General features: G+C 48.2%; 1 protein-coding gene across 4 annotated transcripts in view; it reads left to right on the plus strand.

Moving 5' to 3' along the window:
- LOC144179376 (uncharacterized) overlaps positions 1-13,150 on the plus strand; it is a 117,649-nt gene that overhangs the window by 75,406 nt on the left and 29,093 nt on the right. For all 4 annotated transcript variants that reach the window (XM_077707711.1, XM_077707709.1, XM_077707710.1 and 1 more), the window contains 3 exons: positions 2,880-3,116; positions 5,331-5,418; positions 11,381-11,590. In XM_077707711.1, coding sequence (XP_077563837.1) covers positions 2,880-3,116; positions 5,331-5,418; positions 11,381-11,590 — 535 coding nt within the window. The remainder of the gene's footprint in view (positions 1-2,879; positions 3,117-5,330; positions 5,419-11,380; positions 11,591-13,150) is intronic.

Consider the following 13,150-nt stretch of genomic DNA (forward strand, 5'->3'; position numbering starts at 1 on the left):
AATATTAATTTGGTTATCAGCGAGCACAACCTAGCGCAGCAGCACCGTGAGCAATGACGCGTAGAAAAAAAAAAGCTTGAAGTAGGCTTCGGTAGCCTAAGCATAGAGGGCGCTGGCGTAGGCAACGATGGAGACGTCAAAATAGTGGGTGCACTATTAAACCGTCCATGACCGCTAGCGGTTTGTGCAGCTTCGTTCTTCGCTTTTAATTGTTGTTAACCGTAGATTTCACCGCTTTTCTTTCATTTTAGCCTTCAAGAGTCAATTTGAGTACTGAATTTTTTCAATGTAGGGCCTGAGAGGCAAAATAAAACGTGCCTCGACCGGAATTTCGTTCTTCCTTTCTTGCCGTGACTTCGTTAAATCGAAAGCGCCGCACAAAATTACTTCGTAAAATCGAGACAAAAATACATGCATTTAGCAAAATTTTGTTAGAAAACTTGAAAAAATTCGTTAGATCGCGAATTTCGTTAAATCGAGGTTCGTTATATCGAGGTTCAACTGTATCCCCGTATAGCCCCCATATAGTTAAGTAATAATGAAATGTCTGGTTTAGTTGATAAAATGTAATTTCCCTCTACATGTTGCATGTAATTAATTTGTGTTCAGCTTAAAAAAATGAATTTCAAAATGCCTACGCAATAGGGCCAGTGAAAATATTTTTTTAGGGGTGTGCGATATTGAATTTTTTGAATACGAATTAAATACAAATAGGGCGAAAAATTGTCTTCGAATATTGAACATTTATGCTTTATGAAAAAGGTACAAAACGAGAGGCAACAATACTTTTATCATCCTTGTAAACGAAATCCTTGGACTTGCACTTTAGCCAATGTCGCGCATGGCTCTGGTGGTTTTGGCTTCGGTATAAAAAGAATAAGTGTCCCTGAAATAAAGCGCAACCAACCAAAGTTCATATTTAGTTTGCTATAGCTGATAATTCGACTGAAATGCGGTCTATGGCAAACCACGCAGAGTCTGTCACGAAATGGCAATCCATTTACCTGTAGAAAGAAGTGCACTGCACGGTACTACCTTAGCTGTATTTATCGCCTTTGTCTAGGCGAAGCAGGGGCCCTGCTGTCTGCAAGCCTTCTTTATATCACGTAACAGCACAAGAAGCTCTGGCAAGGCCTGGGGGAGCCCCCACAAAGGACCTTCGCAGATAACGCGCCTACATCAACCAGAAAGATCTTTGTTGCACTTTTTTTTTTTTTTTTTTTTCCTCAGTGGCTAAGGCGTTGCGCTACTGAGCACGAGGTCGCGGGTTCAATTCCCGGCCGCGGCGGCCGCTTTTCTGATGGAGGCGAAAAGCAAAAACGCCCGTGTGTACGAGATTTCGGCGCACGTTAAAGATCCCCAGGTGGTCAAAATTAATCCGGAGCCCTCCACTACGGCGCGCCTCATCGCCTGCGTTGCGTCGGCACGTTAAAACCCTACAATCAATCAATCAATCAATCTTTTTTTTTGTTGGTGCGTGCATACATGGGTGGGTGCGCGCACCTCGACAGTGCTGTGGTGTTATAGCTTGGACGCGTTATATAGGGGCCTTCGTTTGGCATGAAAAGGTCATATTGGCGGCAATTTTCGCCGGTTTGGAGGTACCGCAGGCTGCATGTTCTCCGATGCATGCATGTTTCGGCTAGTCCTTGGTTCCAACGGACATGCTATGTTTGGGGTGTAACTTCCGGGAAAAGTAAAAACAAGTGCGATAGAAGGAATTACGTGTATGCTTAGAAGAATGCACGTCACGCATATAAAGAATACTTGCACGACATTTCTAGAATAGTTAGCTGAATGTGGCCAAATATTCGGTAATTTTTGCATATGCATTTTTTTAAATCGAATATGCTTCGAATAAGGAACATTGATTTGTATTTCAAATCTCAAGTATTCGCATATGGATACTGTTACGTTCTATGTTCCCTTTAGCTTTGACGTCAGGCATTCAAAAACGTATAACATTTAACAGTTCTTCTCTGAGGACGCCTAAGCACTTCTTATACAAGTTGTAAATGCAAATGCATTGAGGTCTAATTGAGTGCCACTAAGTGCTCCTTTGAGTTTTGTGCTGCGGGTAATTTTGTCGAGTTTCGCTTCGGGCAGTATTCCCGTGTTTTGCGATTAAATTGGTGTGGGTTGCTTCTGATAGTTTCTACATTACCATGTTGGCTGTAGACTGGAATCATTTGGACGACATTGCTGACATGCCCTGTGCTGGTCAAAGTGGCCTCTCTCGCTGGTGACTGTTGCACCTGTGGGTGAGGCCAGTGCAACGCATGCTTGATGGGCTCTGCTTCCCACGTGGTTCTGCGCATGACCGGGCAGGGCCTAGTAGTGCAGTGTTGTTTTCTTAGAGCAATGCACATTCAGTAGGCGTAAACGATGCTAGCACGTTTTTTACAACCCCACAGAAGAAGCGAGTTTAGTTTCTGCTAACTAGTCTTATTTGACGTTGCACTGCTGGAGTGAGTACATCATCCCACAGCTGAATTAGCACAGACCCCTCCTTAGTAAAGGTGATCAAATAGGCGAAAGATTTTGCCCTAGCCTGTCAACACAGCTTTTAGACTAAATGATAACATCTAAACGTCACACGCATCTTCCAGTTTCCTGTGCCAGTTTTGGGGGATAGAAAAGGCCATTGTGTTTTCCGTCGGTTGCCCGAGGCTGTGTCGAGCCCTGTGGTAGTGAGAAGTGGTTGTTTCTCCCTTGATAACCCCATGAGAACAGTGATAATCACGTCATAGCTCACATGAAGAGTGCTTTCTGTAATCAGGGTACGAGGCGTCTAATCCGGCCCAACTCTCTGATGGAGGTGCCCGCGTTTTTAGTCCCTAACGTGGCTTGTGGCTCCCCCCTCCCCCTTCGCCTTGCAGTGTGGTGGAGGCTGTCCTGTTGCCCCAGGGCTTCAGGATGACCCTGGCCGAGGTGGTAGCCATCCCGAGCCAGCAGCAGCCGGCGTTGGCCAGTCCAGAAGTGGTCGGGCCGTCTCGGCATCGCCAGGCTGCTGCTGCTGCTGCTGCTGCTGTTGCGGGTGGTGATGGCCATTTCCGTGCCCTCGAGAGCACTCGCAGGGTCCTGCTGTGGGCCAGGACACACGATGCGCCCAATGCGTAAGCGACCCCTCTGTGCATGGGGAACCGTGCGTTCCAAGGGTTTTTTTACAGCGGAGCTGTAAGCGATTTGGATCGAAATCGCAGAACCACATGTGCTTGTTCCCAAGGTAGTGTACAATGCTCTGCAGCTCTCAGCCAAATGGGGCTAAGAAATGCATACTGAAATTGGCCCCTAAGACAACTCTGTTCATTGAGTCCACAGTGAAGTTGCAAACATTACAGAATTTCCGTCTGCTGTCAATACGCGCCCATCTGAGGAAGGGGAATTTTTTGTGTATTTTTTTCCTATTGAAACTGCCCCGAAACAAATTATATGAGAAGTAATTTAGGATGATTGCTAACGAAGTTGTGTGTATGTGTCTTTATTTGCTCGGTCAGTATGGCAACCCTCGTACATATAATAACTCAGCATAGTTATCCACCAATATAGGTTCACTGGTCTCCCATCTTCGCAGTAGGGGAAGAGCTCTAAATTTTTTCCTTTTTTTTTCTTTGTAAGTGCCCCATTGTGCGAAAAAGCAGTGGGGTCGTTGTTGTATGCTAAAGAGTAAACAGTAAACCGGCATGGCAAAGAGTGAATAGAAAGCATGTTTTCGTTTGTGGGGGTGTTGAACCAGAGTTTCCAGAGTAAGAGCCTAGTGTGTTACTACCGTGGTGCTTGTTGCCAGGGGCGGAACGAGAGGTTAGGCCTAGTGCGTGCAGCGCTGATGTGTAACTGCGTGACAGGTGAATGTGATGGCACGTGAGCACAGCAGGTGCATACCACCCATGGAGAACAGTCATTCTGAAAAAGCTGTGACCAGTGCTCGTGCTGAAGTTCGTGGTGGCCGTTTTTGGTTGCGGGAACATTTTTGGGTGTGTAGTTAGTAAATACCATTTATGGGTCACTATTAGCAGATGTGCAGATATTGGCACAAACTAAATCCTTCGACTTCTTTTGTTTGTTTCTTTACCAGCATGCGAGTTCACGTGGTTCTCTACTAAATTAGCCTGTGTTTTAAGTGTAGCCCCCGCTCGTTTTTTCTGTTGTATGCCACACTGGGCATTCTTGTCTCGCAAAAAAAGTGTGGCGCTTTGTCAAGAACGGGGAAGTTAGTGGACGTGACTGTTCTTGTTCGATCGACAATGTTCTCAACAATGGATGGTTTGACAAAGGAGAAGCATTCGATTCGCCGATGCTTGACAGTGCAGTTACTTTATTCACTCCTTCTTTGATTCCTACGTTTTTCCTCTAGTTACTGCGGGGTGAAAGTTCACTGCAATGAACATTTACTTAATAAACTTCAAAGTCGCACGCTGTCCCCAAGCTGGTAATGGAGATTTGGGATGTTGTCATTAGGATGTGCCAGTGCCACATAATGCAGTGAAACAGCTCGAGCAAAAAAATTGCACAAGTTTCTGTCGCAGAAACTGTGAAAGGGAAGGCACAGTGAGTGGAGAAGCAATGATAGCTTTGGTATTGTAGTGCACTCCTCCTATGGCTCAATTGCGGTGTTGATTGATTACCGAAGAGTGTAGCAGTGAATTGGGGGCTAGAAATGCAAAGCACAAGTGCTACTGACGGGAGTAATCCTTAATGCAACATTTAAGGACTCTAGTGTCCACGTTTGGTTAAATCTTTCATGTCGGATAGTTGGCTGCATTTGAAATAGGCTTGCATACTTAATGCATTTTAAACACTTTGAAAGAACGTCATAAGTGTCTGTGTAAATTTTTTTTTAATGACTTGGTTGAAAGCTCACACAAGCGCATCCTTCCTTTCAAAATTTGCCAAGTTTGCTTCTCTAGTGTTCATTCAGAAACCTCACCTTTGAACAAGCTGTGCTGGTTTATGCCTTAAAACTGAGCTTATCGACTTTTGTTAAATTTGTTGCTGTGTGTAGTACTTTTATTTTCACTGCAAGAATTTGGCCACAGTGTGGCATCTTTAGGGGCGTGATCAAATTGCAGGCAAGAGAGAGAAAGCAATTTTCAAAGTAGAGGCAGTAACAAAACCGCACGTGTTTGTCCAAACTGAAAGTGCAGCACTGCAAACCCCATAGCTCCAGGTTTCAAACGTTGGCATTCGCGAGAGCTTTGTACGGCAATGCTACAGCTGCTTTTGTGAAACCTGAAAGGCGGCGGTGTGTTCGAGATCTGAAAATACTTTTCTTTTTGTTCCATCAACACCCAAGAGCTGCAGTTGTTGATATCTGCCACTTGGCTGTGCAGGACCAAGAAGTTTGAACTACGGAATCCCAACCCAGGCTCGGTCATTGTGGAGCTCACACTTTCAGGGCAAGGCAAATCTTTCTTTCTGGTAAGTCGGTGTATGGGGACTGGTGGGACCAAGCACTCAGTTTCAGCTTGGTTTGGGTTCCCTGGCAAAGTCGAGCAACTCCAAATGTTGCTCCGTGGGGGTTTTTTTTGGGGGGAAGCTAGTATAAAGCTAATGGTAGAGGGGTGCAGGGAAAGTGTAAGAAATAAGTGAGAATAAAGTTCTGAATAGTCAGAGTAGACGTCTGTTGATGTGCTTAGTGGGTACTACTTTGTATTGCTTTCAGAGGGCAAGTTTTTAATTTATACTCAGGTGGAATGAGAGAGGTATATGGCTTTGAAAGGTCTGTTGATGCTGGGTAAGGAGAACCATGCAGTATCTAAACAGCTTAGGCTGCCATTTTTTTCACACATGTGAAAAAAATGGCAGCATATTTTTAGTAACCAGGTGAGTAATTTCCAAAAGTTCTATTAAAGCTGGCAGACTAATGCACTTTGTTGTACAGAAGCTTACCAAATTAATGGCATTCAGCAGTAAATGACAGCTAGGTTCAGACCAACCCAGAGAATGCTTGATATTGGGGGGGAGCAACAACAAACCGTTCATAGCATTGAGTTAATGGAATGTACGGAATTAATGGTTATGGAAGAGCATTGAGCTTGATCTGCTGCAGTGATGGCAAGCATTGCAAAAGCCAAAGTCAGAGGAAATCGTGTGGGGCTCCCATACAAAAACCGTCGAGGTTTTTATGGGTTTTTGTGTGGAGCAGTGGCAGTCTTTGTGCTTGTTGGGTCATAGTGTAGACCATTTATAACGTAACCGCTTATAGTGCGGAACCGGATATAACGCGGGTTTTTGTGACCACTGGTTCACCTCCCATAGAACTCAATGCATAAGCATACCGCTTAAAATGCGGTTGTCCAAAGCACAATACCGTTTATAGTGCGGTTTTTTGGCTGTTCTGAAGATTGACTGGGTCTGCTGGGCATCAGGGTAGCAAAAGAAAAAAAGAAAGGATGAAATCGGCCATCTGACGCGGCGCGTACCCCTTGCTCTCCTCTAACTTCGACACACAAGAAAAGAATACACCCTTTAGTTCATGCGTATGTGTTAACCACAACTGTCCTTGCGTGACGCACCTCGGAAGGTAGTGACCCCCCTCCCCGTCTGCATGTGGCAAGTGAACTGCATGGCCCGTTCTTGCTCACGATTCGTGCACGTCGGCATTGGGCGGGGGTTTTTTTTCACAAGCAGTTCTGCGCTCGCAGCGGCTTCTTCGTGTGGCAGTAGGAGGAACCTGAGGACTTGCACTGATGGGGAGACTCGCACCTAATGGCGGCAGATTTGAAGCACTCCGGCTGGCCGAGCCAGAGATGTCTAGAAATATCTTACCACAGCGATATTTTTTTATGGGCGCTTTCACAAGCAATGCGGATGGCAGTTTATATTCCACTTTTCACCAAGATTATCAGTTCTTTTCTTGACTGAGCACCTTCGCTTGTGCCTCGTGTGGCATTTCAGCGAGCGGTTAGAAGCAGTTGCTGGAGCTGCCTGCAACACTTCTTGGCCAGTGGCGACGTCATGTTGCTGCCTCTTACCGCGCTGCACACGCCACGCCAGTTGTATCCGCGCAGCGTCGCTGCGCCTGCGGCGTGCACTGCGCGTTTTTGCGAGACGAAATCTACCATGCGGTTCACGCTTTAAGGGGTGACGCGGCCTTTGAAAACCGAAAAATCGCGAAATAAGCGATTTTTGGAAAACCATGTATTTGGGTTGTATATGTCATAAAGTAGCTTTTATGAAATTATCAGCTCCTAATTCATCCTAAAATTGTCAAAAAACGAATACAGTTAAACCTCGGTGTAACAAAGTCGGTAAAATTCGTAATTTACTTCGTTACATTGAAATTTCGCTACATTGAAATTCGCGGTTCTAATGAAGTGTTCATCCCGTGAAGCGTTTCCTGCAAAAGGAAACATGGCGCGCATACACGGCCAGCACACTGTTTCTGTTTCTATCAGAGCATAATCGTCTATGTGGGCATCAGCGTGAACCGCATGCAGCGTTTTCTCCCCACAAAAACGCGCCCTGCAAGCCACAGACGCACTCACGCAGCCGCAGAGACCACCCGCGCGATGCGGGTAGCTCCAGCGACCGCTTCTAACCGCTCACTGAAAACGCAACTCGAGGGCAAACGAAAGGGGCATGCGACAAAAAAAGCGGATAACGTGAGCGAAATTTTCACTATTAAATGTCATATGCGCCACTTGCGAAAGTGCCCATCAAATATCCTCCGCGGCGGTAAGCCTAATCGTCTGGCCAGCCAGCATCCCCGAGCGCTTCAAAGCTCCCGCCATAGGATGCGTGCCTCCCCATTGGCGAAACCGGTCAGGCTCCTCCCACTGCCGCGCGCAGTGCGAGTCACTTTGGCTGAGGCAGAAGCCGCCGCCGGCGCGCAATCGCGGACGCCGGTGTGAAAAAAAACGCGCGTGCAAAGCTCATAAAAGATTCCAAATGCTTGCTGGAACGATGAAACCGAACAAGCATGAGTGAACTCGAACGAAGGGCAAAGCGGTGGCATGCGGCGGCGGCGGCGGCGGCAATGCCAGAGGCGATTAGGCTTGCCATCACAGATGATATTTGATGGGCGCTGCCTGCGCTATCCGCCTGCGCTATCCGCTTTTTTTCTCGCTTGCCCCTCTAGTTTGGCCCTCAAGTTGCGTTTCAGCAAGTGGTTAGAAGCGGTCACTGAAGCTACCCTCGGCGCGTGTGGTTTCCGCAGCTGCGTCAGCGCGCCTGTGGCTTGCGGGGTGCGTCTTGCATTTTTGCGGGGAGAAAACGCTCCATGCGGTTCACTCTGATGCCCGCGTAGACGATTAAGCTCCGATAGAAACAGAAAGAGTGCGCCAGCCGTGTATGCACGATACGCAGTTTGTAGGCAAGGGGTTCGCTCACAGACTCCGTGGCTAGCTGCATCCGCGGCGTTGGGTGGCCCATGTTGCCGTTCGCGTTTTATTGAGACCCCATATTGACCCGCCGCGGTGGCTCAGTGGCTAAGGCGTTGCGCTGCTGAGCACGAGGTCGCGGGTTCGATTCCCGGCCGCGGCGGCCGCTTTTCTGATGGAGGCGAAAAGCAAAAACGCCCGTGTGTACGAGATTTCGGCGCACGTTAAAGATCCCCAGGTGGTCAAAATTAATCCGGAGCCCTCCACTACGGCGCGCCTCATCGCCTGCGTTGCGTCGGCGCGTTAAACCCCTACAATCAATCAATCAGACCCCATATTGGTGCTTGCGTCTCCCAAAATATACCTCTACAACTTAAATTTCGTGCCTAGTTCTCCATGAAACTGCGTTACATTGAAATTCCGGCGAACGGAACTTCGTTACACAGAGGGTGAAAATACATGGTGTGTATACTTCTGAAGTTACAAAAAATTCCGTGGTTCGTTACATCGAGGGTTCCGTATTGAAGTTCGTTACATCGAGGTTTAACTGTATATAGCCAGCCACGGCATTTCCCGAGGAGCGAGCAAACGTGAAACGGACCCAAATTTCGCGCGAACGCAGCTGCCATGGTGCTTTCCGTAGAGCCGCCATTTTTATCTTGTTTGGTTTGTGGATTCATGCGCTTTTTTATTTATTTTTTCCGCCATTACTGCTGGCGGCCGAGGCATGGCCGAGGCGTTATACGCTTGTGATTGGGGGACTTGCAGTGCTTTCGAGTTTCCTGCGTCCCGTGTGCGAAGCTACAATTGGACCGTGCTCGTGCTGCCCGGGCAAGCGAGCTGACGCGCGAATGCTATTGGCTGCTGCGCGTGATGATGTGCGCTTCCCAGCCGGCGGCCTGCGCCGCTCGCATTCACCAGACTCCCCGCGCCATCGTCTGCTTTTCGCTGCTCCTTTGTTGTTCTGCCTCACTGTTTACCACCTTTTCGTTCGCTTGTCAGCTCATTCTACTTGGTTTTTTGTCGTGCTCACAATTACTGGCGTAAAGACAGGATGACTTGAGAAGTTCGTTGCGATGTGGTTGGATTCGTGCATGTTTTGGTTATACAGTTAAACCTCGATGTAACGAACTTCAATATAACGAAACCCTCGATTTAACGAACCACGGAATTTTTCGTAACTTCAAGTGTATGCACACCATGTATTTTCACCCTCGATTTAACGAACCACGGAATTTTTCGTAACTATACACACCATGTATTTTCACCCTCTGTGTAACGAAGCGGAATTTCAATGTAACGAAGTTTCGTCGAGAACTAGGCACGAAATTTAAGTTGTAGAGGTAGATTTTTGGAGACGCAAGCACCGAAATCGGGTCTCAATAAAACGCGAAGGGCGACACGGGCCGCCCAATGCCGCGGATGCAGTGAGCCCCTTGCCTGCAAACTGCGTGGCGTGCATACATGGCTGGCGCACTGTTTCTGTTTCTGTTAGAGCTTAATCGTCTACGTGGGCATCAGCGTAAACCGCATGGAGCGTTTTCTCCCCGCAAAAACACAAAACGCACCCCGCAAGCTATTGGCGCACTGATGCAGCCGTGGAGACCACCCACGCAATGTGGGTATACCTCCAGCGACCGCTTCTAACCGCTAGCTAAAACGCAACTTGAGGGTCAAACGAGAGGGGCACACGACAAAAAAAGCACATAACGTCGGCGAAATTTTCACTGTAAAACGTCGTACGCGCCGCTTACGAAAGCGCCCATCAACTATCCTCCACGATGGTAAGTCTAATCGCCCCTGGCGGGGCCGCCACCGCCGCATGCCGCCACTTTGCCCTTCGTTCGAGTTCGCTCTTGCTTGTTGGGTTTCGTCGTTTCAGCAAGCATTTGTGAATCTTTACGGGCCTTGCGCACGTGTTTTTTCACACCACGTCTGCGATTCCGCGCTGGCAGCGGCTTCTATCGTCAGCCAGGAAGTGACTCGCGCTGTGCGCGGCAGTGGGAGGAGCCTGACCAGTTTCGCCAATGGGGAGGTGCGCACCCTATGGCGGGAGCTTTGAAGCACTCGGGGATGCCGGCTGGCCCCGCCAGAGACGATTAGGCTTACCGCCGCAGGGGATATTTGATAAGTGCTTTCGTAAGCGGCGCATATTACTTTTTACAGTGAAAATTTCACCCACATAATCCGCTCTTTTTTTTTTTTTTTTTTTTTTTTTTTTTTTTTTTTTTTTTTTCGCGTGCCCCTCTCGTTTGCCCCTTGAGTTGCGTTTCAGTGAGTGGTTAGAAGCGGTCGCTGCAGCTACCTGCATCGCACGGGTGGTCTCCGCGGCTGCATCAGCGCGCCTGTGGCTTGCGGGACATGTTTTTGCAGGGAGAAAATGCGCCATGCGATTCACGCTGATGCCCGCGTAGACGATTAAGCTCCGATAGAAACAAACAGTGTGCCAGCCATGTATTCGCGCCACGTTTTCTTTTGCAGGAAACGCTTCACGGGATGAACACTTCATTATAACTGCGAATTTCAATGTAGCGAAATTTCAATGTAACGAAGTAAATGACGAATTTTACCGACTTCGTTACATCGAGGTTTAACTGTAGTGCAGTACCGCTTATAGTGCGAATTTTTGCGACTCCCATGACATACGTTATAAGCGGTCTACACTGTATTACCGAAACAAAAACAGCACCCAGGATGGGATGAAGAAAGAGGCGACCCACATTGTGCTAACCACAAACAAAAGTGTTTATTTACCACATGGAAATATAGACAAAAAGGCTGTTTTCATTCTTCTAATGTGCGTCTTTTCACTTTCTGCCCGTATTGTGGAGCAGCCTCTTCTTTTGTATTGCCTTGTGGCAAGTGAACAGTCCTGTTGGTGGTCGGCGCTGTGTGTGTGTAGCCTCTTTATTTGTCCCATCTTGAGCACTGTTTTTGTTTTGCTTATATATGGAACTGTACGGGCTTTTGTAAAGAAAAGTCTACGCAGTAGAACCTGTAAGTGTGTGCAGTGAATGGTGTTGATGTTTGATCCCTCCCCCTGGTGTACTACTACCCAGGTGAAGATGCTGAATGCCGGGGGACGGGTGAGCACCCTGAACGGCAAGACGGCCGGCACGCGCCTGGCGGCCAAGGAGACCATGGGGGTGCAGGTGACCCACGACCCCAGCGGGGCCTCCGACGGCGAGGGTGTGGACACGCCCCCCCGGTGGGCCCACGCCCGGCTGCACATCAGGAGCCGCTGCACCACGGCTGTGGACACCAAGAGCGTGAGCTGTTCCTCTGTGTCAATCGATTGCCACATTGGTTTGAGCGGGCTGTGCCTAGAGAATACGGGGAAAAAAAAAACAAACAAAAAACAGTCGCATCGTTTAGAGATTAAAAAGTGGTTCTAGGGGTGGCAATGGGCATGGGGTAGTGTTAATGCGTATGGTGGAGGAAAGGAGGGGGGATTCATGTGGGAGGCATCTTTCATGTGTGTCAAGGAGCGGTTGCTGGATGACCTTTCCGTGTTGAGTGCCAGATCAGGTGGAGTGTGCTGCGCGTATAATTTGGAAAAAGGCAGCCAGAATGTTCTGAAGTTAAAAAAAAAATAGTATCAAATGTGGCAGAATTCACAGCCATGATGTAGTACTGGTACATATTGTGGAGGAAGAGGGGTGGGTGTGTAATCTTGTGGGAAACACCTTTCATGGGTTGGGAGTAGAGGTGTGCGGATATTCAAAATAGCCCGCCGCATTGGTAAGGCACCAAGCTGCTGAGCACGAGGTCGTGGGCTTGATTTCGGCCACGGCGGCCGCTTTTCTGATGGAGGCAAAAAGCAAAAACGCCCATGTGTACGAGATTTCGGCACACGTTAAAGATGCCCAGGTGGTCAAAATTAGTGCATAGCCTCCACTATGGCGTGCCTCAGCACCTGTGAAGCACTAAACCTTATAATCATAATCAATCAACCCCACCCTTGTGCGGTGTCTGTGCCAGCCTGCCAGCCCTGCACCTTGTGTGAGGTAAGCTGGCAAGGCCAGTGTAGCCACTAGGTTAGCTTATTTAGTGACTCTAGACTAACGCAGCCAAGCAAATTGAGGAGTAAAGGCAAGTGTGCCAAACTGCCAAGGCTGCAACCTGGGGGCGATGGAAGGGGAAGCGAAACAAGAGATAGTACGAGGCGGCGATGCAAGAAAAGGCGGGAAGGATACGAACAAAGTCAAACTAGTCTTTGAAATAAACTGTCAAGCAGAGATGAGGGGGTAAGAGCAATAAAGGCCGGAAAGAAAACGGTGGGGTGATGCGAGCTTTAAATTGGTAGTCTGCCAGCCACCTGGACTTTGACTTCATGGTTGGCACTCTGCTGCCGCGTGGGGTTGTCGAAGGTTAAGCTCCCGCCCTCCAGTGGCCACCTGCTTGCTTGAGTCAGTTCAGCAATTGGTCGGGTCTGCCGCAGACTGTTTACCTTGGCACTTCAAACGGTGTTAAACGGGTGTTAACAAATAAAGATAGGGATGAGGTGGCGAAGGGGCGTAAAAAGTGGGGAAAATGCAACAAATAAAGGTCAGGATAAAGCAACGTAAAAGTTGGGAAAAACCATGGTTTATCTCCACCAGCGTCCTTGGTCGTATGAAGCAAGCTGCGTGCAACCAAGCGTTGTACCATCGTGGTTTGTAATGCATTGTTTCTATGGGGAGCTCGGTGGGACTGCGTTCATCCGTTCTAAGAAGCAGGTCGTCTTAAAAACGGGGGACATTATTACCAGGGTTCCACTGTATTATTATGGGTGGCGGCGGAAAGTCATGACATACATACATTCGTCACGACCCGTAGCCATTGTCAGC

This window comes from Haemaphysalis longicornis, unplaced genomic scaffold (genome assembly GCF_048455015.1).
Source record: "Haemaphysalis longicornis isolate Haplotype H1 unplaced genomic scaffold, Haemaphysalis longicornis Haplotype H1 scaffold_4, whole genome shotgun sequence".
Classification (NCBI taxonomy): domain Eukaryota; kingdom Metazoa; phylum Arthropoda; class Arachnida; order Ixodida; family Ixodidae; genus Haemaphysalis; species Haemaphysalis longicornis.